Source organism: Hippoglossus hippoglossus, chromosome 4, assembly GCF_009819705.1.
Source record: "Hippoglossus hippoglossus isolate fHipHip1 chromosome 4, fHipHip1.pri, whole genome shotgun sequence".
Classification (NCBI taxonomy): Eukaryota; Metazoa; Chordata; class Actinopteri; order Pleuronectiformes; family Pleuronectidae; genus Hippoglossus; species Hippoglossus hippoglossus.
In genome coordinates, this window is record NC_047154.1 from 10,070,834 (window position 1) to 10,098,232 (window position 27,399).

The 27,399-nt window shown below is 41.1% G+C and overlaps 3 protein-coding genes across 7 annotated transcripts; all 3 read left to right on the forward strand.

Annotated features, from left to right (window-relative positions):
* Positions 1-1,753: 1,753 nt before the first annotated feature.
* LOC117760048 (mast cell protease 1A-like) lies at positions 1,754-22,177 on the forward strand. 5 transcript variants are annotated; one of them, XR_004613606.1, is made up of 6 exons: positions 1,754-1,869; positions 2,021-2,174; positions 3,309-3,438; positions 3,564-3,818; positions 21,717-21,976; positions 22,121-22,177. XR_004613606.1 is itself a non-coding variant. In XM_034582763.1 (5 exons), exons 1-5 carry the CDS (start codon positions 1,785-1,787, stop codon positions 21,867-21,869), a joined length of 777 nt encoding a protein of 258 aa, XP_034438654.1. In that variant the 5' UTR covers positions 1,754-1,784; the 3' UTR covers positions 21,870-22,103. The 5 variants fall into 5 exon arrangements, 3 of the variants coding, with proteins under 3 accessions (XP_034438654.1, XP_034438653.1, XP_034438652.1); XR_004613605.1 differs by lacking the exons at positions 21,717-21,976; positions 22,121-22,177 and adding exons at positions 3,928-4,187; positions 4,332-4,573; XM_034582763.1 differs by lacking the exons at positions 3,564-3,818; positions 22,121-22,177 and adding an exon at positions 21,354-21,608 and having other exon boundaries at positions 21,717-22,103.
* LOC117760050 (serine protease 57-like) lies at positions 14,211-16,598 on the forward strand. Its single transcript, XM_034582765.1, has 5 exons — positions 14,211-14,337; positions 14,489-14,642; positions 15,805-15,934; positions 16,060-16,314; positions 16,423-16,598. Exons 1-5 carry the CDS (start codon positions 14,253-14,255, stop codon positions 16,573-16,575), a joined length of 777 nt encoding a protein of 258 aa, XP_034438656.1. The 5' UTR covers positions 14,211-14,252; the 3' UTR covers positions 16,576-16,598.
* Positions 22,178-23,962: 1,785 nt separating the features above from the next.
* zmp:0000000521 (spindlin-1) lies at positions 23,963-26,869 on the forward strand. The gene is made up of 5 exons (XM_034582766.1): positions 23,963-24,227; positions 24,706-24,744; positions 25,086-25,333; positions 25,428-25,661; positions 26,343-26,869. Exons 2-5 carry the CDS (start codon positions 24,725-24,727, stop codon positions 26,546-26,548), a joined length of 708 nt encoding a protein of 235 aa, XP_034438657.1. The 5' UTR covers positions 23,963-24,227; positions 24,706-24,724; the 3' UTR covers positions 26,549-26,869.
* The last annotated feature ends 530 nt before the right edge of the window (positions 26,870-27,399 follow it).

Genomic DNA, 27,399 nt, shown 5'->3' on the forward strand with positions numbered 1-27,399 from the left:
TGCAAAATGAATAGAAAATATAGTCAAGACATTGACAAGGTTAGAAATAATGATTTTTATTTGAAATATTAATTTTGTTCTTCAAACTTTGCTTTCGTCAAAGAATGCTCCATTTGCAGCAATTACAGCATTGCAGACCTTTGGCATTCTAGCTGTTAATTCGTTGAGGTAATCTGTAGAAATTTCACCCCACGCTTCCTGAAGCACCTCCCACAAGTTGGATTGGCTTGATGGGCACTTCTTGCGTACCATACGGTCAAGCTGCTCCCACAACAGCTCAATGGGGTTGAGATCTGGTGACTGCGCTGGCCACTCCATTACAGACAGCATACCAGCTGCCTGCTTCTTCCCTAAATAGTTCTTGTATAATTTGGAGGTGTGCTTTGGGTCATTGTCCTGTTGTAGGAGGAAATTGGCTCCAATCAAGCGCTGTCCACAGGGTAGGGCATGGCGTTGCAAAATGGAGTGATAGCCTTCCTTATTTAAAATCCCTTTTACCTTGTACAAATCTCCCACTTTACCAGCACCAAAGCAGCCCCAGACCATCACATTACCTCCACCATGCTTGACAGATGGTGTCAGGCACTCTTCCAGCATCTTTTCACCTGTTCTGCGTCTCACAAATGTTCTTCTGTGTGATCCAAACACCTCAAACTTTGATTCGTCTGTCCATAACACTTTTTTCCAATCTTCCTCTGTCCAATGTCTGTGTTCTTTTGCCCATATCAATCTTTTCTTTTTATTGGCCAGTCTCAGATATGGCTTTTTCTTTGCCACTCTGCCTAGAAGGCCAGCATCCCGGAGTCGCCTCTTCACTGTAGACGTTGACACTGGCGTTTTGCGGGTACCATTTAAAGAAGCTGCCAGTTGAGGACCTGTGAGGCGTCTATTTCTCAAACTAGAGACTCTAATATACTTGTCTTCTTGCTGAGTTGTGCACCGGGGCCTCCCACTTCTCTTTCTATTCTGGTTAGAGCCCGTTTGTGCTGTTCTCTGAAGGGAGTAGTACACACCGTTGTAGGAAATTTTCAGTTTCTTCGCAATTTCTTGCATGGAATAGCCTTCATTTCTAAGAACAAGAATAGACTGGCGAGTTTCACATGAAAGTTCTCTTTTTCTGGCCATTTTGAGAGTATAATCGAACCCACAAATGTGATGCTCCAGATACTCAACTAGCTCAAAGGAAGGCCAGTTTTATAGCTTCTCTCACCAGCAAAACAGTTTTCAGCTGTGCTAACATAATTGCACAAGGGTTTTCTAATCATCCATTAGTCTTCTAAGGCGATTAGCAAACACAATGTACCATTAGAACACTGGAGTGATAGTTGCTGGAAATGGGCCTCTATACACCTATGTAGATATTTCATTAAAAACCAGACGTTTCCACCTAGAATAGTCATTTACCACATTAACAATGTATAGAGTGTATTTCTGATTAATTTAATGTTATCTTCATTGAAAAAAACAGTGCTTTTCTTTGAAAAATAAGGAAATTTCTAAGTGACCCCAAACTTTTGAACGGTGGTGTATTTACTTTAAATTCTACAGTCAATTCTTGAAAGTGTAGACATGATTCTGGGGGACACATATAGCAAACGTGAATGAGAATCATGAGCCACTAAAGCTGTTGAAGCATTAACCACAACTGTCCTGTGCATCAATTATGAAACTCTGTTTGGAAAATAAACACATGTCTTTTGTCACAGCTTCACAAAAAGCATGTTAGCACATTCACTGAAGCAATAAAGACCACAAAATAAGCAAGAGGTTTTCTTCTCCAGAAAATGTATAAAACCAAGAGCGGAAGGCAGATCAGAGGAGGGACCATGGCGATCAGTTTCCTACTCCTGCTGGTCTTTGTCCTAAATGGTGAGCTACACCTTCTTAATGATAAAATCCTGAATCAAACAAGCAGCAATTTTTTCTTTCTGGTTTCTGTATATGGTAAAAAAAATTGAAAAGCTAAATATGAATTAAGTTGGATTATGATAATTGAATAATGATGCATTTTGTGTTTCAGGAGCTGATGGTTCTCATATTGTTGGCGGTAGAGATGCCGCCCCCCACTCACGCCCCTACATGGCTTCGCTGCAACTCCGAGGTCGCCATAACTGTGGAGGAGCGCTGGTGAGAGAAGACTTTGTGCTCACGGCAGCTCATTGTAAGATTCGTGGGTAAGCTCAAAAACGTACTTCTTACAACAACAACAACCATAACAAATACCTTCGGATTTTGAATCATTTTAAAGTGACGTATTTTCCACAACTTCATAATGACAATCTCTGTCTGAATTTGAGATTCTCGGAGGAAACAAAGAATCACAATCGGGCCGAGTATGTCTGCACATACAAGGATATTGACTCTGGTATTAAATTGCTCTCAGTGCACTTACTTAGAAATAGACATACAGCGAGGGACCAGGACACCAAAAAACTAGGTTAGGTTAAAGAATGGTACAAAAATATTTAGTTATCATTGTATTTATAATACAGTATTAAATTAATATATGATTATAGTGGTGGCTGGTTTGGACTAGTGGAATGAAATGAATAATAAATACTGTATAAAGACAAAGACAGGGTATAGATATATACATTGTACTCTATACATTTTTAACAATTATTTACAGCGAGCAGGATATATACTGACAGTGATGATGACGTCATGCAAAAACTGTGCATATTCTGACTTGCACTGAAATTAGTCTGTTGTGGATTTCCTTTTGAAGCACTGAACACAAAGAATAAGAATGACCTCATAAACTGCTGGTTTGACAATTAACAAAAGCAAATCAAATTTATCCAAACAAATATATTCGTACCACAATTTTAAGAATTCTTTAAGTCGAAGGGAAGCGAAAATGCCGTCAGCTGAGAACAGAAAGACTCTTCCACAAACTCTCTGACAGACCACATGTGTGTCACATGTTTGAGACAAGATTAGATAAAACACAGTAGACCGAGACCCCAATCTTTATCTCTGGTCTTCTAACCCAACGTTAGAATGTCTCAACATGTCCACTGAAGCGGAGTCCAAACATATCCTTTTTATGGAAGTAAAGGACAAGTTAAGGAATTTGAACCTTATATCTATATTTCATCACACATGACAAGGATTTGTCCTCAAGAACTTCTGAGAAAGGTTTAATTAATGATAAAATAACCATCTAAGTCTCAAAGTTAATCTAGTTAGTCAGTGTTCATTCTCAGCATCACGCATCTGAACACAGACGTGGATAATGATTTCTGTGTATTTGCAGCCTTGACATCATATCTAATGTCTGGTCTTCATTAAATTGTGATTCCTAGAACATACACAGTCGTGCTCGGTGTTGATTCCCTGTCAGCTAACGAGAGTACAAAGCAGGAATTCAGAGCTGTCAGATCCATTCCCCATCCCGGGTATGATAACCATGCAAATGACATCATGCTCCTGAAGGTGAGGACAGTTTCAATTGTTGTCTACAGCACTTTCACATTTTCAGTATTGTCTCTAGCTTGCACAAAATCCATAAAACCAGATGTATTTTCTGTATTTCTCAATCATCAATCCCCTCATCTCAGCTGAACAGCAGAGCACAACTGAGTGCAGCAGTGCAGCTGATCTCTCTGAAAACAGGCAGGGTGGCAACAGGAAGTCGCTGCCTCACAGCCGGCTGGGGGGACATAGGGGATGACAGAACCGAACCCAACACGCTTCAGGAAGTCAACGTAACCACGCTGTCACGGCGGACATGTCGTAGGAGATGGGGATCGGTTCCCGTCACTAGATCAATGGTTTGCGGTGTAGGAGCGAGAGTTTTTCAAGGCTTCTGCTCGGTGAGAATAATAAACGGGCTGGACATTGATCAAGCATAACTGAACACAGGAAAAAAAAGTATTTTTAAACACACCTACTGTTAAGTGACATGTATGTTTTCTCTTCAAGGGGGATTCAGGTGGCCCTCTGGTGTGTGATGGAGCTGCAGCAGGCGTGGTCTCCTTCTCTGGCCAGCGATGCGGAAACCCCAAGACCCCTGATGTCTACACAAGTGTATCCTCCTTCGGGGACTGGATTAGGGAAGTGTTAAAAAAGAATTAGGCAAATCAGATTTACTGATAATTTGCCGGTGTGGATGATGGGGTTGTATTCTTCAAGACAAAGCAAACATGTGGTGCTACGTTGTTTAATATCTGTGCAGTGCTGTGGTTTTGTTTTTCAGTTGGCACTTTTTGTTTTGAAATGGGTCACGCAAAATTCTTTACATCATACATTTTCAAAGTATACCAAACTGAACACGGAAATAAAGTTAGCATGAAAGTGTTGTGTAAATTACATTGCACACATTTCTGTATTGTTTTGAAAATGTGAAATATGTATTAACATGATGAATAAAGCCATGACATCTGTTGTCAGCTCTGGAAAAATAATGTTTGATGGGTCAAAGTTTTGTTCAGTGTCGATAATGTCGATAATTTTATCGTTATCAGCTGGGACCAGGTATGACAGCCTATAAAACATCAGTAAATGCAGACGTTCACATTTACAAATGCTCATGAAAATGAACTAAAAATGCTTTTTTAAAGATGCACAAGCGTGGGTCTGAGTTTACATTTCATGATCAGTGCTTAGGTTCTGCAGCAGTATTTGTATCAGTTGATTCAAATGCTGTCATTAGGGTTAGGGCATCTAAATGTTAAAAACTAACAAACAAATTAGAGACTGTTGAAAAACACAACTTTATACAAAAATTAACTGGATCATCAGCTTGATGCAGATGAAAACATAAACTGTTTGGCAGAAGTAGCAATATTTTGTATTATGCACTAGCACCGGTGCTAGAGTCGTATCTATATATTCTACATGATGAGATTGATTTATTTTAACATTTGTTTTATTAATTCCACCATTGGTTTAATTTATATGAATGTTGATTTTATATTTACTTATTTATTTTTTAAGGGCTCAGATTTTACTTCTGTGCTTCTTTCTCAAGAATGTATTTTGAATAGTGGTGGGATGTAACAAAAGTACATTTTCTTTATGTATCTGTGTTTAGTCGATTTATTTTCAGGTACCTTTCACATTTACTTTACTAAATATATCAGCAAGTATCTGTACTTTCTACTTCCCTACATTTCAAAAAAACATTGCATTTAAGCCTGTTGTTGTTCCTGGGTCGGATTGACCCAGAGTGTGTGTGTGTGTGTGTGTGTGTGTGTGTGCGTGCGTGCGTGCGTGCGTGCGTGCGATCATCCGCAAGCCCTGGCCGGCCAGGGTTAGGGTGACCCACGGATTGTCATGATCCAATTCTCCTGGGGTCATTTAGACCCACAGCTGATTCCAATTGCTTTCTCCGTCTGCTGCGGCACGCCCATGCGACGTCCCGCGCCCGTGACCTAGCCTCGACGTTCCGCCTGTTCGTCACGCCGACGGTAGAGAACATCATCCTGGAGATGACGAATCGGGAGGGTCGTCGAAAATACGGCGACGACTGGAAAGGGATGTACGAGACCAAACTCCGCGCCTACGTAGGGCTGCTGATCTTAGCGGGCGTGTACAGGTCCCGGGGCGAGGCTGCCGCCAGCCTGTGGGACGCCGAGAGTGGCCGGGCGATATTTCGTGCCACGATGCCGCTCAAAGTCTTTCACACGTACTCCAGACTGCTGCGCTTCGACGACTGCGAGACGAGACGCGCCACGGACAAATTGGCGGCCGTGCGAGAGGTCTGGGACGCGTGGGTGGCACGGCTGCCGCGCCTCTACAACCCGGGGCCCGAAGTGACCGTGGACGAGCAACTGGTTCCGTTCAGAGGTTATTCGTTTTTTCGTTTTTTTTGATATTATTATTATGTTATGTTATTGTGTTATGTAGCTATAGCTAGCTAGCAGCTGCTAGTCCTCGTCCTCATCCTCATCTCCTCTCCTCTCATCTCTTCTCCTCCTCTTCTTCTCCCCAGGCCGGTGTCCTTTCCGACAGTACATGCCCAGCAAGCCGGCGAAATACGGGATCAAGTCGTGGGTGGCATGTGATGCATAATCCAGCTACGCTTGGAAGATGCAAGTCTACACCGGAAAGCCGAGCGGCGGACGCCCAGAGAGGAACCAGGGGTTGCGGTCGCAACGTCACGTGCGACAATTACTTCACCTCCTACGAACTCGCGCGGTAGCTCCTGGAGAGGAAGATCACCGTGGTCGGCACGGTTCGGAAGAACAAGCCCGAGCTCCCGACCGGGCTGCTCGCGGTCAAGGGAAGAGAGGTGTTCTACTCCAGGTTCGCATTCACGCCCACCGCCACTCTGGTGTCCTACATCCCAAAGAAAAACAAGAACGTGGTGCTCCTGAGCACGCGGCACGCAGAGGCCGACGTCAGTGTACGCGAGGATGGGAAACCGGTCATCGTCCTGGACTACAAACGCAACAAAGGAGGCGTGGACAACCTAGACAAGGTGATCGGAACGTACAGCTGCAGGAGGATGACTGCGCGCTGGCCCCTGGTCGTCTTCCACAACATCCTCAACGTCTCTTCGTACAACGCCTTCGTGATATGGAGAGAGAGATCAACCCCGACTGGATGCCGGGCAAGCGGAACAAGCGGAGGGTGTTCCTCGAGCAGCTGGGAAAGGCTCTCGTGACTCCGTTCATCGCATGAAGGGAGCGCATCCCCCGCACGGAAGCGTCCGCCGTGGTTGTGAAGGCTGTGAAAGCCGCCGCTGCCACCGCCGCGCGTAGAGCTCTTGACCACGACGACGACGACGCCGCTCGACCCGAGCGTCCGGCCTCCTCCCTAGCCCTAGTCGCCGCCGCAGCAGCCCCGCTCGGGGCGAGTAAGAGGAAGAGGTGTCAGATATGCCCCAGGAAAAAGGAATGTAAAACTCACCGTGTGCTGCGGGTGTAACAAATACATCTGCAAGGGCTGCTCACTTGTCTATTGCCCTACGTGTGCGTGCTAATATGTGGTGGGCTATGTGAGGGGGCCAACAGCCGGGGGAAGCAGGGCCAACAGCCGGGGGAAGCAGGGACAACAGCCAGGGGAAGCAGGGACAACACAAGGGTTAAGTTCAATTAATGTATTTCTTTTATATTTTGGAAAGTAATCAATAATAATAGTGGAATTAGTCCATTGATCCAATCAGAGCAGCAGCTCTCACCGAGGCCATCGCTGAGACTCAGTCATTAAATAACATGACAATGTAAATATTCTCAGTAGAAACATCCGCAACATTCTTTGTTAATATGACAGAGTCAGTACCATTCTTGTCTTAAACAGAATACCGGTATACAGTTAAAGATGTAATAGATTAATCTAGTAGCCTATTCCCGAATTCAAAAGGTCTACTAAGTAGACCATTGCCTTCGGGAATAGGCTACTCTCTACAAGTACTTTTAAAGGGGACATAGCATGCCCATTTTACCACAAGTTGATATGGTTCCTTGGGGTCTTAATGAAATGTCTGTAACATACTTTGGTCAAAATACCACAAGGATCATATAAAACAGCACCCTTTTTACCCTGTATAAAACAGCCCTCCACAGAGTGACCTGTTTTGAGTGCCTGTTCCTTTAAATGCTAATGAGCCAGCTCCCCCTCTCCCCCCATGATTTTAAACGATATAAATTACATATTTTATATGATATAAATTATCAAATATGCATCCCATACTTTGTATTCCCCTTCTGTTGTCCTGGAGTTTTAATTTCCCCAATCACATAATTAAATGCCCCCCTCTGCCCATCCACTACAAGCACACAAGCAGACAGACAGAGAGAGAACGAGAGGGGGGGGGGGGGGGGGGGGTATGAAGACCATCATTTACCCCCGAACCCCGACATTCAACGGGTACAACAACAAGCGGAGAAAGCAGAATCGCGGGCTGACCTTATATATACAGTCTATGGGGCTGACCAGCGGAGAAATGCTCGTCCCGTGTGAACAGCCAAGACCATGTAGGGAGACTTCCAGTGCCTTGTTACGACACAAAACCCAGGAAGCTCAATCGAGTCGCTCAAGCATGACGTTTCTGACTTAGAGGAACCATAACAAAATGCGCAAGTGTTTTTTTCCCAGAGTTTTTGGGTTGGTAGACATGCCAGATACCCACATTAACGTTTAGAAGCACTAACAAAGTGGAATTTGCATGCTATGTCCCCTTTAATACTTTAAGTATATTAAAACCAAATACTTACTTACTTTTGGTCAAGTAGAAAACGTATTTTTGCTTTAACTTAGTAAGATTTTTGTCTGTTTATTTGTACTTTTGCTTGAGAAAGACTGTTTTCTTCTTGTCTGTGTTAGAAGTCTTCAAATGAATCTATAATAAAAAGGGAGAGTGCTGTGTAACTGGAGAGGGTTCCACAGGATGTCCTAGTAAAGTTGTTGATGAGCTGAGAGTGGTAGATATGCCAATGATTGTGGTGGCAAACAGACTGGAGCGGCAGGAGCCCCGGATGTAAGTCCTCATAAATTGCCGGCTGCTGAATCTGTCAATCGGGCGATCTGCACCAAGTTCAATTTTTTTCTTCGAGTGAACGCCTTGTGAAAGGGTGTTTTTGTAAAGAGATTACACAGTTCCACTTGAGGTCACCATATCTTTGCTGGTCAGCTCCCAGCAGAAGTAATTAAGTGAGAGGCGATTTACCTGTGAGGGTCGACCAATCACAGTAGACAAAAAAAAAACGTAAATTAATACCCATTTGCTGGAAATAAAAGTGGGAGTGTCTGGGGTGCAGAGAGCCTCTGGAAAATCCACAACAACCAATTAAAGAGCAGTCTCAGGTTCCGTGGTTGCCAAAAGTTTAAGGACCCACATTCACATCCATTTTGCCGAGCCCCACACCAGGAAGTATATGTATTTTAACAGAAATTAACCAAATACAATTTGAAAATAATTTCTATGGAAGGCTCTCAGGTGCTTACGGTCTACCAGGTGCAATGTACGAGTAAAGTATTATTATCTAATTAAAATATGTGTTACATATTTAAAAAGGGGTTTCGTCTCAGAGTGTTGGAGGGCACGGCACCCCCACCCTGTATTAACAAGCCACCACTGGTAGGTGGATATGACACAAACAAAGGATTCTGCCAGGTGCTTCCTGTCCTTCCATAAAAAAGACAAAAAGCAACACTACCAAACTTTTTTACCTTAGAATAACCTTAGCAGCTTCAAAATTAGATTGATGGTACAGACACATGGAATATGGAGAATAGTGGCACTCCTCTCCTTGAATGTCTTTTTTTGCTCTATAAAGCTTTGGTTATCTCCGATGACAAAAGCGTAACCAACTGATAGTTAGGCCCCGAGCACCTCCGGTGGGAGGCCCTATTGTATTTCGATGGATTTGTATTTCCCTTTTGGGGCTTTTTCAGGGCCTAGCCATGCTCAAATTCTCACCAAAGTTTGCAGGAAATTCAAAACCTAGAGGTGCATTGTGAAAAACACAACAGGAAGTCCGCCATTTTGGATTTAGTGGACATTTTGGCCATTTTCCACATTTTTACTTTGACGAACTTGTCCCAGGGCTTTCATTAGATCAACTTCATATTGAGATGAATTTCATCTCAACAAGATGGAGATAAAAACTACCTCGAATTTAGATTTTTCGTCACACGCTGTGACCGTGGCGTGGCGTCAAAGTTTGATTACACGCCATCAAAACACGAGGTTCTGTATCTCGGACATACATGGTCCAATCGAGACCAAACTAGACATGTAAGACAAGATTCCCGGCCTGATGACATCTACACAGAAATCATGACTTAAGATTCCAGCGCCCCCTGGTGGCAACAGGAAATGTCTTGGTTTTTGCATGTCTTACACTTGGATGTATTCCTCCTCATCCACTGACCGCAACCATGTCAACTGTGTCAAAAGGGTGTCAAGACATTGATAATGAAGGCATAAGATTACTGTGAGTATTTGTCAAACGCCATATTAGTGGCTTGGCGTTAAAGTTCATCAACTCGCCGTGACACACGAAATTGCTGTAACTTCAGTGTTCAAGGTTCAGTCTCCCTCAAACTACATTCGTGTAACAACAGCCCCGACCTGCAGACATTCATATGGTTTTAAGGAATGGGCGTGGCAAAATAACTGAATAGCGCCCCGTAAAGTCTAGCCCCGGCACCACGATTGGCCGACATGCACAAAAATCGGTAAGGCCATGTGTCTTTTCATAACAAACAAAAAGGTCTCTTGGGTAGATATGCTAGACAAAACAGGAAGCCCGCCATTTTGGCTTTAGTGGCCATTTTGACCATTTTAGACATTTTTACTTTGACATACTCCTTTTAGGGCTTTCATCAGATCAACTTCAAATTCGATTAGTGTCATCTCAACAAGATGGAGATATAAACTCCCTCGGTATATATGATTTCATCACACGGTGTGACCGTGGCGTGACGTAGAATTCTGATGATTCGCCAAAAAAGAGGGATTTATTATAACTCCTGAACAGCTCCATATATTAATATTAGTGCAGAATCATAGCGCCACCTACTGATCAGTGTGAAAATTAAGTTGTTGTAACATTGTCCAATTGACTTAAAATTGCTCACGCTACATCAGAGCCCCTACTTGAACGGATCTATTAGTCTGTATGTAATAATAGTGATGGAGCCACCTACTGGCAACAGGAAGTAAGCTTTGTTTTACAACTATCATTAGATTTACTTAAAATGTTCCCCCAGTGATCTGCAATTGATAGCGTGGACCGTAATGCGCAATTAGCAGGCAAGGATCGACGTTGCGTGACAGACGCAGGAAGTGAAGCGTTTATCCTTCCCGCAGTGCGCGAAACGCATGCAACGCGGAGCAGTGTGCCCGGTCGCCGATCGCTCTCTCCACCAACAGCAACAGGTCCCGAGTTGCGTGTGCTCGGGCCCGTTCAGTGCTACAACACAGCCCTAGTTGCAGTTTAAATTGCCAGAATCAGGCCCAGCAACAGAACTAATGCTGAACTGTAGATCAGTTCAAACACTTAAAAGTCAGTGAAAATGTGGTTAGCTTTGGTATTCAGCAAAGAATATGAAAAATTCCAAACAGAGTTTGGTGTATTTGTTAAAGTGGCATCTCCTCTGGTTCAGGAAGCCGGGGGGCATGGGTAATATCCACTGTTTCAGCTCATGAGTGGGTTAACGCAGTCAGAGATCCAGTCAACAGAATATTTTTTCCCTATTTGAGGAAACGTACTCAGCATATGTGGCTGCAGAGGGCGCTGCTGCTAAGTAAAAGTTACATGGTGTTGCTTTAAGATACATGTATCTCCTCTCCACACATGTTGGGATGAGTCTTTAACTGAAAATGTAAAATAAAGAAACATGGTGAATGGTCTGTATTGTTATAGCGCTTTTCTAGTTTTGATGACCACTCAAAGCGCTTCACTGTACAGGTAATTGCCATTCATCCATTCAGACACATTCATACAGTGCATCTATGATCAAGATTTTTCTATGAGGGGTAATTCAGGGTTCAGCATCTTGCCCAAGGTCACTTCATCATGCAGATGGGGGAGACATTGATTAAACTGCCGACCTACTGGTTAGAGGACAACCGCTCTACCCCCTCGGCCACAGTTGTGTGTGTTTCACATGTTTTATGATCTTTATCTTCTTTACAAGAACATACAGGACAGTCACACAAGTTCCCAGAGTGAGTTAAATACTCTATTTTTAGCAAATTACTTAATGTTCTTATTATATATTATATTTTTATCAACACTGAAAGGAGAAGACATATGAGGTCAGGCCTAAAACTTAAATGACTCATTCTGTAGCACATCTGATACAGAGATATGGATAAGTTGAGGCAATAATGAATTACTGCACAATGAATCATTTGTAGAGGAATAACAGACCTATTGTTTGGATTTTTGTTTGGCGCCCTGTAATGATGAAATAATGGTTGGCTGTGATTCATCTACTGCAGTTTGCTACAGAACTCTAATGCATGTTTCAGTGGACTCTCCAGAGTTCATTTACAAAAAAGTCTTGATTTTGCATTTGATTTTTTTCATCAAGAATTATTCCTCTGAGAAATTTACAAAAAAGTTGAGAAAGGCTGAATATTGCAATGTTAAAGAAAGTGATCAAATAAATTCATGGATGGGGAGGGGCTTAATGGAGATACAGATGAAAATATGACCTCATTGGTGGAGGTAAAAAGGCAAACTTCAGCCACTGGGTGTGTGTGTTCTGTTCTATCCCCAGCAAATTGGGTGTTTGGGTGTAAAAATCAGCTCAAATATCTCGAGACAAATGTTTTAGTTGTGCTTTTATGGGAGAGTAAAAAACGAAGTGTGATATGATGATATGATACTGAAGGAGACAAAGACATTTGGGCCCGAGTAGGATTTAAACCCCATAGACCAGGGGTCGGCAACCTTTTTGACAATAAGTGCCAATGTAAAATGTTCTTGTGAATTAGTGTGCCATATCAACATTTTTCTATATTAAGTTTTATTATTGAACCACATTAATATTTCCAACAGACATGTCATTTTATTCCATCCATATTGGCTATATATAGAACAACACTTTAAAGAAACATGTTTATCTCATTATGATTGCAATAATAAGTTTGTCATTAACCCGCACCAACCACACTCATGTTCAGAATTGCAAAAGCTTGCTTCAAAGACTTTGAGAGAGTTGGCTTCTCATACCTGGACACTGCACGTTTGATCGATTCTCCCTTGTATGCCTGATCTTTGAAACTTCTTTCGTGTCATGTTTCAAAGTGGCGCTTAACACTAGACGTTCGGCACACAACATTTTCAAAACATAACGTGCACACAGCACGGCCCTTATGAAAAACAAAGCCATAGTCTTCTGCCCATGAGGGCTGAAATGCCCATACCTCCGGTTTTTTAGACAGCGGGTTGCCATCGTCAACACACATGAACGGCTGCACTTCGCAGAGATTCATGTGGGGAAATGCGAGCAGCGCCGGCTGCGAGGCTTCTTCTTATTATTATTTAATGGCGATTGGCATCCAGCCTATGGTGCATTACTGGCACCTAGTGTCTGGGAGGTGTTAACATCACTCAAGCTAAATAATTGAGGCTGCGTGACGGCAAAACCTTTGAACATTTCTTTAATAAGTGTGACAATGATTATGGCGCCGCGTGCCATCATTGGAACGCGTGCCTTAGGTTGCTGACCCCTGCCATAGACTATAGACTATCATATGATACCTGCATAAATATCAATCAAGATTCCTTCTCATTCCATGTCTAGAATGTTTGCAAACTAACTAATCATTGTTACATTCATTTGAGAAATGCTGTTATTTCCTGACTCACGTCATATTCAACAAGAACATTCATCAAAGTTTAATACAGTTTTTCAGGTGAATTTAATAAAGATGTACTTTCTGTTCCCAGCAGATGAGTTCAGTTTCAGGCTGTGGTATGTTGCATGACTCAAAACCACATTCCTTCTACAAAACTGTTTTTTAAACACAAGTAATGTAACCTTGTAGAAAAGAGGAAACTGATATAACTGTCATTAATTAAGCAATAACAAAGGCCACATTTATCTGATAAATTTCCATTCATCTTAAGTGTTGAACTTTGCTGAAAAAGAGTATGAACTTCAACTCATCACTGTCACCAATTGCTGTAGTTTCTGCAGTTTTCTTCCTTAGTCCAAAATTATTACAGTAGATGTATTTGTATTTGTTCCCGCTGTAGCATATTGTAGTAAATTATGGTTATTAATGTTACTGTTGATAATAGAAGTGAGTTGCACAAGATAGTTTGAACGAGTGTGTGAAGAATCAAAGGAAAAGCTGGATCTACTGCATTTAAATGAGGTTTTATAGAGAAGTAGTCTTTTTTCAGACACATGGTAACAAGTAGAGCAAACCAGTAACTGCCACTAATGTGTAGCTGAGATACAAAATGTGACGTTGGCTTCAAGACTTGTTTCAATTTAAAGGGACTGTTGGGCCTTGGTGGTGTTATGGATTCTACTGCGTGCAAATCTGGTTTCTATTTTATTAGCAACTGTTTTGACACATATTTACTTTAAATTCTACAGTCAATTCTTGAAAGTGCAGACATGATTCTGGGGGACACATATAGCAAACGTGAATAAGAATCATGAGCCACTAAAGCTGTTGAAGCATTAACCACAACTGTCCTTTGCATCAATTATGAAACTCTGTTTGGAAAATAAACCCATGTCTTTTGTCACAGCTTCACAAAAAGCATGTTAGCACATTCACTGAAGCAATAAAGACCACAAAATAAGCAAGAGGTTTTCTTCTCCAAAAAATGTATAAAACCAAGAGCGGAAGGCAGATCAGAGCAGGGACCATGGCGATCAGTTTCCTACTCCTGCTGGTCTTTGTCCTAAATGGTGAGCTACACCTTCTTAATGATAAAATCCTGAATCAAACAAGCAGCAATTTTTTCTTTCTGGTTTCTGTATATGGTAAAAAAAAATTAAAAGCTACATATGAATTAAGTTGGATTATGATAATTGAATAATGATGCATTTTGTGTTTCAGGAGCTGATGGTTCTCATATTGTTGGCGGTAGAGATGCCGCCCCCCACTCACGCCCCTACATGGCTTCGCTGCAAGTCCGAGGTCGCCATAACTGTGGGGGAGCGCTGGTGAGAGAAGACTTTGTGCTCACGGCAGCTCATTGTAAGATTGATGAGTAAGCTCAAAAACATACTTCTTACAACAACAACAACCATAACAGATACCTTCGGATTTTGAATCATTTTTAAGTGACGTATTTTCCTCAACTTCATAATGACAATCTCTGTCTGAATTAGAGATTCTCTGAGGAAACAAAGAATCACAATCGGGCCGAGTATGTCTGCACATACAAGGATATTGACTCTATTATTAAATTGCTCTCAGTGCACTTACTTAGAAATAGACATACAGCGAGGGACCAGGACAACTAAAAACTTGGTTAGGTTAAAGAATGGTACAAAAATATTTAGATATAATTATACTTTATTTAGTTATCATTGTATTTATAATACAGTATTAAATTCATATGTGATTATATTGGTGGCTGCAGGTTTGGACTAGTGGAATGAAATGAATAATAAATACTGTGTAAAGACGAAGACAGGGTATAGATATATACATTGTACTCTATACATTTTTAACAATAATGTACAGCGAGCAGGATATATACTGACAGTGATGATGACGTCATGCAAAAACTGTGCATATTCTGACTTGCACGGAAATTAGTCTGTTGTGGATTTCCTGTTGAACCACTGAACACAAAGAATAAGAATGACCTCATAAACTGCTGGTTTGACAATTAACAAAAGCAAATAAAATGTATCCAAACTAATATATTCGTACCACAATTTTAAGTATTCTTGAAGTCGAGGGGAAGCGAAAATGCCGTCAGCTGAGAACAGAAAGACTCTTCCACAAACTCTCTGACAGACCACATGTGTGTCACATGTTTGAGACAAGATTAGATAAAACACAGTAGACCGAGACCCCAATCTTTATCTCTGGTCTTCTAACCCAACGTTAGAATGTCTCAACATGTCCACTGAAGCGGAGTCCAAACATATCCTTTTTATGGAAGTAAAGGACAAGTTAAGGACTTTGAACCTTATATCTATATTTCATCACACATGACAAGGATTTGTCCTCAAGAACTTCTGAGAAAGGTTTAATTAATGATAAAATAACCATCTAAATCTCAAAGTTAATCTAGTTAGTCAGTGTTCATTCTCAGCATCTCACATCTGAACACAGACCAATGTGGAAAATGATTTCTGTGTATTTGCAGCCTTGACATCATATCTAATGTCTGGTCTTCATTAAATTGTGATTTCTAGAACATACACAGTCGTGCTCGGCGTTGATTCCCTGTCAGCTAACGAGAGTACAAAGCAGGAATTCAGAGCTGTCAGATCCATTCCCTACCCTTGGTATGATAAACCTGCAAATGACATCATGCTCCTGAAGGTGAGGACAGTTTCAACTGTTGTCTACAGCACTTTCACATTTTCAGTATTGTCTCTAGCTTGCACAAAATCCATAAAACCAGATGCATTTTCTGTATTTCTCAATCATCAATCCCCTCATCTCAGCTGAACGACAGGGCACAACTGACTGCAGCAGTACAGCTGATCTCTCTGAAAACAAGCAGGGTGGCAACAGGAAGTCGCTGCCTCACAGCCGGCTGGGGGGACATAGGGGATGACGGAACCAAACCCAACACGCTTCAGGAAGTCAACGTAACCACGCTGTCACTGCAGACATGTCGTAGGATATGGGGATCGGTTCCCATCACTAGATCAATGGTTTGCGGTGAAGGAGAGAAAGCTTTTCAAGGCTTCTGCTTGGTGAGAAAATAAACGGGCTGGTCATTGATCAAGCATAACTGCACAAAGGAAAAAAAAGTATTTTTAAACACACCTACTGTTAAGTGACATGTATGTTTTCTCTTCAAGGGGGATTCAGGTGGCCCTCTGGTGTGTGATGGAGCTGCAGCAGGCGTGGTCTCCTTCTCTGGCCGGCTATGCGGAAACCCCAAGACCCCTGATGTCTACACAAGTGTATCCTCCTTCGGGGACTGGATTAGGGAAGTGTTAAAAAGGAATTAGGCAAATCAAATTACTGATAATTTGTGTGGATGATGGGGTTGTATTCTTCAAGACAAAGCAAACGTGTGGTGCTACGTTGTTTAATATCTGTGCAGTGCTGTGGTTTTGTTTTTCAGTTGGCACTTTTTGGTTTTAAATGGGTCACGCAAAATGCTTTACATCATACATTTTCAAAGTATACCAAACTGAACACGGAAATAAAGTTAGCATGAAAGTGTTGTGTAAATTACATTGCACACATTTCTGTATTGTTTTGAAAATGAATAAAGCCATGAAATCTGTTGTCAGCTCTGGAAAAATAATGTTTGATGGGTCAAAGTTTTGTTCAGTGTCGATAATGTCGATAATTGTATCGTTATCAGCTGGGACCAGGTATGACAGCCTATAAAACATCAGTAAATGCAGACGTTCACATTTACAAACGCTCATGAAAATTTACTAAAAATGCTTTTTTAAAGATGCACAAGCGTGGGTCTGAGTTTACATTTAATGATCAGTGCTTAGGTTCTGCAGCAGTATTTGTATCAGTTGATTCAAATGCTGTCAGTAGAGTGTGTATACCTCCACCAAGGCTCAACCGTCCCTTTATAAAACCACATTTAAGTTCGCTAGATCCAGATTTGTATTTGGATCTGCACCAAATCGTACACACTCGTAAATATCAGTCCCCGAAACGTGACTGATTTTTCTCATCAGGATCCATAATAATTATCTCAGAAATCAACTATAATGTTGAAAAACACAACTTTATACAGAAATGAACTGGATCCACAGCCTGATGCAGATGAAAACATAAACTGTTTGGCAGAGGTAGCAATATTTTGTATTATGCACTAGCACCGGTGCTAGAGTCGTATCTATATATTCTATATGCTGAGATTGATATATTTTAACATTTGTTTTATTAATTCCACCATTGGTTTAATTTATACGAACGTTGATTTTATATTTACTTATTTATTTTTTAAGGGCTCCGATTTTACTTCTGTGCTTCTTGCTCAAGGAGTTATTTTGAATAGTGGTGGGATGTAACAAAAGTACATTTTCTTCATGTATCTGTGTTTAGTCGATTTATTTTCAGGTACCTTTCACATTTACTTTACTACATATATCAGCAAGTATCTGTACTTTCTACTTCCCTACATTTCAAAAAAACATTGCATTTAAGTTCAATTCATGTATTTCTTTTATATTTTGGAAAGTAATCAATAATAATAGTGGAATTAGTCCATTGATCCAATCAGAGCAGCAGCTCTCACCGAGGCCACCGCTGAGACACAGTCACTAAATAATATGACAATGTAAATATTCTCAGTAGAAACATCCGCAACATTCTTTGTTAATATGACAGAGTCAGTACCATTCTTGTCTTAAACAGAATACCGTTATACAGTTAAAGATGTAATAGATTAATCTAGTAACCTATTCCCGAATTCAAGTAGACCATTGCATTCGGGAATAGGCTACTCTCTACAAGTACTTTTACTACTTTAAGTATATTAAAACCAAGTACTTACTTACTTTTGGTCAAGTAGAAAATGTATTTTTGCTTTAACTTAGTAAGATTTTTAACTTACAACTCATCAAATGAATCTATAATAAAAGGGAGAGTGCTGTGTAACTGGAGAGGGTTCCACAAGATGTTCTAGTAAAGTTGTTGATGAGCTGAGAGTGGTAGATATGCCAATGATTGTGGTGGCAAACAGACTGGAGCGGCAGGAGCCCCGGATGTAAGTCCTCATAAATTGCCGGCTGCTGAATCTGTCAATCGTGCGATCTGCACCAAGTTCAATTTTTTTCTTCGAATGAACGCCTTGTGAAAGGGTGTTTTTGTAAAGAGATTACACAGTTCCACTTGAGGTCACCATATCTTTGCTGGTCAGCTCCCAGCAGAAGTAATTAAGTGAGAGGCGATTTACCTGTGAGGGTCGACCAATCACAGTAGACAAAAAAAAAACGTAAATTAATACCTATTTGCTGGAAATAAAAGTGGGAGTGTCTGGGGCGCAGAGAGCCTGTGGAAAATCCACAACAACCAATTAAAGAGCAGTCTCAGGTTACGTGGTTGCCAAAAGTTTAAGGACCCACATTCACATCCATTTTGCCGTGCCCCACACCAGGAAGTATATGTATTTAGACAGAAATTAAACAAATACAATTTGAAAATAATTTCTATGGAAGGCTCTCAGGTGCTTACGGTCTACCAGGTGCATTGTACGAGTAAAGTATTATTATCTAATTAAAATATGTGTTACATATTTAAAAAGGGGTTTCGTCTCAGAATGTTGGAGGGCACGGCACCCCCACCCTGTATTAACAAGCCACCACTGGTAGGTGGATATGACACAAACAAAGGATTCTGCCAGGTGCTTCCTGTCCTTCCATAAAAAAGACAAAAAGCAACACTACGCAATTGTTTTACCTTAGAATAACCTTAGCAGCTTCAAAATTAGATTGATGGTACAGACACATGGAATATGGAGAATAGTTGCACTCCTCTCCTTGAATGCTTTTTCTTGCTTTTTAAAGCTTTGGTTATCTCCGATGAGAAAAGCGTAACCAACTGATAGTTGCAGTTTAAATTGCCAGAATCAGGCCCAGCAACAGAACTAATGCTGAACTGTAGATCAGTTCAAACACTTAAAAGTCAGTAAAAATGTGGTTATCTTTGGTATTCAGCAAAGAATATGAAAAATTCCAAACAGAGTTTGGTGTATTTGTTAAAGTGGCTTCTCCTCTGGTTCAGGAAGCTGGGGGGCATGGGTAATATCCACTGTTTCAGCTCATGAGTGGGTTAACGCAGTCAGAGATCCAGTCAACAGAATGTTTTTCCCCTATTTGAGGAAACGTACTCAGCATATGTGGCTGCAGAGGGCGCTGCTGCTAAGTAAAAGTTACATGGTGTTGCTTTAAGATACATGTAGTGGTTCAGCATCTTGCCCAAGGTCACTTCAACATGCAGATGGGGGAGACATTGATTAAACTGCCGACCTACTGGTTAGAGGACAACCGCTCTACCCCCTCAGCCACAGTTGTGTGTGTTCCACATGTTTTATGATCTTTATCTTCTTTACAAGAACATACAGGACAGTCACACCTAAAACTTAAATGACTCATTCTGTAGCACATCTGATACAGAGATATGGATAAGTTGAGGCAATAATGAATGACTGTACTATGAATCATTTGTAGAGGGATAAGTAGAATTATTCCTCTGAGAAATTTACAAAAAAGTTGAGAAAGGCTGAATATTGCAATGTTAAAGAAAGTGATCAAATAAAATTCATGGAATGGGGAGGGGCTTAATGGAGATACAGATGAAAATATGACCTCATTGGTGGAGGTAAAAAGGCAAACTGCAGCCACTGGGTGTGTGTGTTCTGTTCTATCCCCAGCAAATTGGGTGTTTGGGTGTAAAAATCGGCTCAAATATCTCGAGACAAATGTTTTAGTTGTGCTTTTATGGGAGAGTAAAAAATGAAGTGTGATATGATGATATGATATTGAAGGAGACAAAGACATTTGGGCTTGAGTAGGATTTAAACCCCATAGACTATAGACTATCATATAATACCTGCATAAATATCAATCAAAATTCCTTCTCATTGTCTATAATGTTTGCACACTAACTAATCATTGTTACATTCATTTGAGAAATGCTGTTATTTCCTGACTCACGTCATATTCAACAAGAACATTCATCAAAGTTTAATACAGTTTTTCTGGTGAATTTAATAAAGATGTACTTTCTGTTCCCAACAGATGAGTTCAGTTTCAGGCCGTGGTATGTTGCATGACTCAAAACCACATTCCTTCTTCAAAACTGTTTTTTAACCACAAGTAATGTAACCTTGTAGAAAAGAGGAAACTGATATAACTGTCATTAATTAAGCAATAACAAAGGCCACATTTATCTGATAAATTTCCATTCATCTTAACTGTTGAACTTTGCTGAAAAAGAGTATGAACTTCAACTCATCACTGTCACCAATTGCTGTAGTTTCTAAAGTAAAGATTTACAATAACATATTGTTCTATCATTTAAAAACGTTGCAATGCTTCATCAGTCCAAAATGCCGTCAGCTGAGAACAGAAAGACTCTTCCACAAACTCTCTGACAGACCATGTGTGTCACATGTTTGAGATAAGATTAGATAAAACACAGTAGACCGAGACCCCAATCTTTATCTCTGGTCTTCTAACCCAACGTTAGAATGTCTCAACATGTCCACTGAAGCGGAGTCCAAACATATCCTTTTTATGGAAGTAAAGGACAAGTTAAGGACTTTGAACCTCATATCTACATTTCATCACACATGACAAGGATTTGTCCTCAAGAACTTCTGAGGAAGGTTTAATAAATGATAAAATAACCATCTAAATCTCAAAGTTAATCTAGTTAGTCAGTGTTCATTCTCAGCATCTCACATCTGAACACAGACCAATGTGGAAAATGATTTCTGTGTATTTGCAGCCTTGACATCATATCTAATGTCTAGTCTTCATTAAATTGTGATTCCTAGAACATACACAGTCGTGCTCGGCGTTGATTCCCTGTCAGCTAACGAGAGTACAAAGCAGGAATTCAGAGCTATCAGATCCATTCCCTACCCTTGGTATGATAAACCTGCAAATGACATAATGCTCCTGAAGGTGAGGACAGTTTCAACTGTTGTCTACAGCACTTTCACATTTTCAGTATTGTCTCTAGCTTGCACAAAAACCATAAAACCAGATGTTTTTTCTGTATTTCTCAATCATCAATCCCCTCATCTCAGCTGAACGGCAGGGCACAACTGAGTGCAGCAGTGCAGCTGATCTCTCTGAAAACAAGCAGGGTGGCAACAGGAAGTCGCTGCCTCACAGCCGGCTGGGGGGACATAGGGGATGACAGAACCGAACCCAACACGCTTCAGGAAGTCAACGTAACCACGCTGTCACGGCGGACATGTCGTAGGAGATGGGGATCGGTTCCCATCACTAGATCAATGGTTTGCAGTGAAGGAGCGAAAGCTTTTCAAGGCCCCTGCAGGGTGAGAAAGTAAACGGGCTGGTCATTGATCAAGCAAAACTGAACACAGGGAAAAAAAGTATTTTTAAACACACCTACTGTTAAGTGACATGTATGTTTTCTCTTCAAGGGGGATTCAGGTGGCCCTCTGGTGTGTGATGGAGCTGCAGCAGGCGTGGTCTCCTTCTCTGGCCGGCGATGCGGAAACCCCAAGACCCCTGATGTCTACACAAGTGTATCCTCCTTCGGGGACTGGATTAGGGAAGTGTTAAAAAGGAATTAGGCAAATCAGATTAACTGATAATTTGCCGGTGTGGATGATGGGGTTGTATTCTTCAAGACAAAGCAAACGTGTGGTGCTACGTTGTTTAATATCTGTGCAGTGCTGTGGTTTTGTTTTTCAGTTGGCACTTTTTGTTTTGAAATGGGTCACGCAAAATTCTTTACATCATACATTTTCAAAGTATACCAAACTGAACACGGAAATAAAGTTAGCATGAAAGTGTTGTGTAAATTACATTGCACACATTTCTGTATTGTTTTGAAAATGTGAAATTTGTATTAACATGATGAAGAAAGCCATGAAATCTGTTGTCAGCTCTGGAAAAATAATGTTTGATGGGTCAAAGTTTTGTTCAGTGTCGATAATGTCGATAATTTTATCGTTATCAGCTGGGACCAGGTATGACAGCCTATAAAACATCAGTAAATGCAGACGTTCACATTTACAAACGCTCATGAAAATGAACTGAAAATGCTTTTTTAAAGATGCACAAGCGTGGGTCTGAGTTTACATTTAATGATCAGTGCTTAGGTTCTGCAGCAGTATTTGTATCAGTTGATTCAAATGCTGTCAGTAGAGTGTGTATACCTCCACCAAGGCTCAACCGTCCCCTTATAAAACCACATTTAAGTTCGCTAGATCCAGATTTGTATTTGGATCTGCACCAAATCGTACACACTCGTAAATATCAGTCCCCGAAACGTGACTGATTTTTCTCATCAGGATCCATAATAATTATCTCAGAAATCAACTATAATGTTGAAAAACACAACTTTATACAGAAATGAACTGGATCCACAGCTTGATGCAGATGAAAACATAAACTGTTTGGCAGAAGTAGCAATATTTTTTTTATTATGCACTAGCACCGGTGCTAGAGTCGTATCTATATATTCTACATGCTGAGATTGATATATTTTAACATTTGTTTAATTAATTCCACCATTGGTTTAATTTATATGAACGTTGATTTTATATTTACCTATTTATTTTTTATTTTTTAAGGGCTCCGATTTTACTTCTGTGCTTCTTGCTCAAGGATGTATTTTTTGAATAGTGGTGGGATGTAACAAAAGTACATTTTCTTCATGTATCTGTGTTTAGTCGATTTATTTTCAGGTACTTTTCACATTTACTTTACTACATATATCAGCAAGTATCTGTACTTTCTACTTCCCTACATTTCAAAAAAACATTGCATTTAAGTTCAATTCAAGTATTTATTTTATATTTTGGAAAGTAATCAATAATAATAGTGGAATTAGTCCATTGATCCAATCAGAGCAGCAGCTCTCACCGAGGCCACCGCTGAGACACAGTCACTAAATAATATGACAATGTAAATATTCTCAGTAGAAACATCCGCAACATTCTTTGTTAATATGACAGAGTCAGTACCATTCTTGTCTTAAACAGAATACCGTTATACAGTTAAAGATGTAATAGATTAATCTAGTAACCTATTCCCGAATTCAAAAGACCTACTAAGTAGACCATTGCATTCGGGAATAGGCTACTCTCTACAAGTACTTTTAATACTTTAAGTATATTAAAACCAAGTACTTACTTACTTTTGGTCAAGTAGAAAACGTATTTTTGCTTTAACTTAGTAAGATTTTGTTCTGTTTATTTGTACTTTTGCTTGAGAAAGACGTTTGAGTACTTTCTCCACCCGTCTGTTTTCTTCTTGTCTGTGTTCGGGACAAATCCCCTCTGCTGAAGTGGTAACGAAGTATTGACTCCTGAGCACAAGGTGACATTGAATGATCCTGTTTACAACTTCAGCAGCTGTCCCGTGCTTTCTGTCCGCAGAGGGTAGACGTGGAGCCGCCTCAGGAGGAATCCTGACCGCCAGGTTCGGATGCAGCGCTTTCTGCTGCAGCTCCTGACATGTTGGTGAGCAGCGTGTTGTCTCAAACAGCTGACGTCCAACCCCCCCGTTTAAAGTCCACACCGTCGTCACCAAAACACCAACTCCCGGCGTGCATTGCGCCAGCGCTCACGTCCTTCTCCGCGGTCATGGCGGCTGGATGCTCGCTGGGAGCTGGAGTCCTTTTCCCCAACTCCCGTTTTTCCGCCCCCCTCTTTACAGGTTTCGCGAGATTCACGCAGACGCGTCGGTTTGCGGGAGCGTTTGTCCGCCTGACAAACTGGACGATACTGATATGAAATCTGCGTCAAGGTAATAAAAATGCGTTTTCTGAGGAGAGGGCTCAGCTGCTAACGCTATGCTACTGCTGGTGTCTGTTAGCTGCCGCAGGGGGACGGTGCTAGCGCAGCGTTAGCTAGCCGCCTCCACTTGGACCCACAGTCACATCTGCATTGAGGTAGAGCCAGGACAGACAGGAGGAGCTGCAGGTGAGTTGGTGGAGCACAGGGCAGTTTATTTTGCCTCGTCATATTTTAGCTAATGTACAAGTTATTAGCAGCAACATGTCACCGTATTGCGTCCACACACTAGTGATATGGCTGACGTGTTCTCCTGAAGTTGCCTCATTATTCACATTGGCGTCTTTAACCCCTCAACTCAGGCCATATGACAAACCACACGGTCTCTCCTCCGTGGTGCTGTGTGTGTGTTTGTGTGTGTGTCAAACACTGACCTCCATGACTGTGTAGTAGAAGTAAATACCCAGGAAGTTATTACTCCATCATGCTAAACCATTGGCTGCTGGAGTTGTCAGTCTGTCAGGAGAGAGCAGGCTGCTTCCTGTCAGAGCAGAGCTCTGACAGGAAGCACAGGCCCTCTGTCATGGTGGAGCAATACTTTGCATGTGAAGTTTGGCAGCTGTCACGTTGTAACTGAGCATTGCCCTGTTTGTCCTTTGATTTGTAGCCTTTGACTTTCTGGAGGCATGTCCAAGAAAAGGGGCAGGTATGTGGATCTCTGTGTATGACATCATATGTTGCCATTACTGGTGGTTTTTAAGAATATAATGAAACAGTAAAACTACAATGTCCCAAATGGCGAGATTAGAAAATGGTTAATTCACGTGTGAGACATTGGAATTTGCAAATAACGTGTGGCTGATCCAAAGGCTGCAGTGTTGATTTAAATAATCATTACATCAAAAATGAACCTGCATGAGCAAGTGACTTCAGCTTAATCTAATTCTCACATTCAAATTTGATCAAATACAAATTAGTGACATAGCATGAAATCTTAAAAACATTATGCATTTTGTATCTAGTCACATATTCATCCTGTTTTACCAGAAAGCGAAGCAGCGGGGAACTGAGTGACACAGTGAGCCCCGACCCAAATAGTATTCTGGGAGTGCGTATTCAACACAACTGGCGCGAGAAGGGGAACCAGAGCAAATGGAAGGGAACAGTGCTTGACAGGCTTAGTGTAAATCCCTCCCTCTTTATGGTGAAGTATGACGGCTTTGACTGCGTCTATGGCATCGAGCTGTTCAAGGACGAGAGAGTGTCCAACTTGCAAGTCCTGTCAGAAAAAGTTGGTGAGTCAGGAGGAGCAATTTATGTTTTGGATTCTTATTGCAACAGTTGGGTTTTACAGTATATCATACATCCTTTGTGCCCGCATCTCCACAGTAAACAACAAAATCAAGATACCTCCAGGGGCGGAGGAGCTGGTGGGCAAAGCTGTTGAGCATCTTTTTGAAAAGGAGGATGGAGAGAAAAATGAGTGGAGAGGCATGGTCCTCTCCAGAGCTCCAATCATGACCAACTGGTATTACATCACGTACGAGAAGGACCCCGTTCTTTACATGTACCAGCTGTGGGATGACTACGCAGACGGAGACCTAAGGATTCTTCCTGAAGCAGGTACTTGTAACGCGTGTATGACAAAGACAAATCGATACTTGACAAAGCTTCATTAAGTCTCTGGTATTCGTGTTCTGACGCGTCCTAGATAAGATCAGGAGCAACCATAGTGTGATGTAAATCGGTTTTCTCCTAGGGAGGATTGCATCAGTTTTGGTAGACATGAATACCATGTGTGATCACCAACAGTCACAGCGGTCATGGAAGTCTGTATTCATTCGTAGATGTCTCTATCACAGGTTTTGTCCGCCGGCAGTAGACAGGGAAAGTTAGAGAGTTAGATCAGACTGTGACATCTTTGGGGGATCAGATATTTATGCTCATGAAAATAATTATGAGAAACTTTCTTGAGGCTCTTTTAGTGTCAGACACTTAAAGTCAATACACAACTGGCCCTAGACCATCATTTATTACAATTTATCTACAATGACCTCTTAGCTGAGAAACTGAGAAACAACACAGACAAGAAGAAAACAGACTGGTGGAGAAACTGAGAAAACAAGACTGGACTAAAGAAAGACTCACAAATGAATCATAATTTTTTTGTACACTACCAGTGAACTAGAAGTTGCATATTTCCTCATTTCATATGACAAAAACTGGTGAGACTGGCAATTTTATTTGTCATTGTATTGTTAATTTTCTGTTTTTTCTGTTATTCTGTTTCATTCCTCCCCCCAGAAAACAAGCACCTGTTGCCTGCGGACAGGAAGCCAGGAGAAGAGACAGAGAGTCTGGTGGGGAAACAAGTGGAGTATGTTACTGACAAGGGCGTGAAGAGAACTGGCCTGGTCATCTACCAAGTCCCGGCCAAGCCCTCGGTCTACTATATCAAATACGATGATGACTTTCACATTCATGTATATGACCTGGTCAAAACCACCTAGAGAAAGTGGACACTGATCTCACCCTCCAGCCCTCCCTCCATCTGCTTCTGTTCCACTCATTGTTACAATCTTGTTATTCAAAGCCATGGCAGGGTTGGGTAGTTAATAGGCTTTATTGTTGAGAAGAAAGTGCAATCTTTTTTTGTATGCACAGCAGAACTGTAGCACCGCTATGCTTTGCTATTTTGAGGGAGTCAACGTGTTTTATTTTTGCTGCTCTACTTTATACTTTAACATTTGGACAGAACAAGATTGCACTGCCCAACAGCTGCAAAGTGCAGTTGATACTGCATTTTGCAATGTTGTCATGGACACAGTAATCTGTCCATATATTAATTATCATAATTAAATCTAAGTGTGACTAAAAAGCTGCTTAAGATTTCCCTTTAAAGATGCTTTACTTTAGATTTTCTGGGTAGTACGTTTGGTATACACACTTTTGTCTGTGTAGAAGCATTACAGGGACACATTAATTTAATGTTATGGGTAGATAAATACCTCTACTGTATTTATCTAACAATATCAATATCAGTGTTAGTAGTGGAAGGAATGAATAAAAGCAGCATTGTAAAGTCACCTTAATGAGGCCCTGGTGTTGTCAAGACCAGTTCAAATGAGTTGTGCTCATGTAGAAATATACCCCTGCTTCTTTGCACCATGTTTTTATTGTAGTATCCATGGCGGAGAATTAGCTTTTTTTTCATGCTGTACATCTCTTCTTTAAGCCTTGAAGGAAGGTTTCTGCACAGATTCTAATTAATTAGTTTGCACAGCACAAGGAACATCAGATTCTTTGTCCTGCTATTTGAGATGCTTAATTCCCATGATCCCACACAAATCATCAAGTGCCT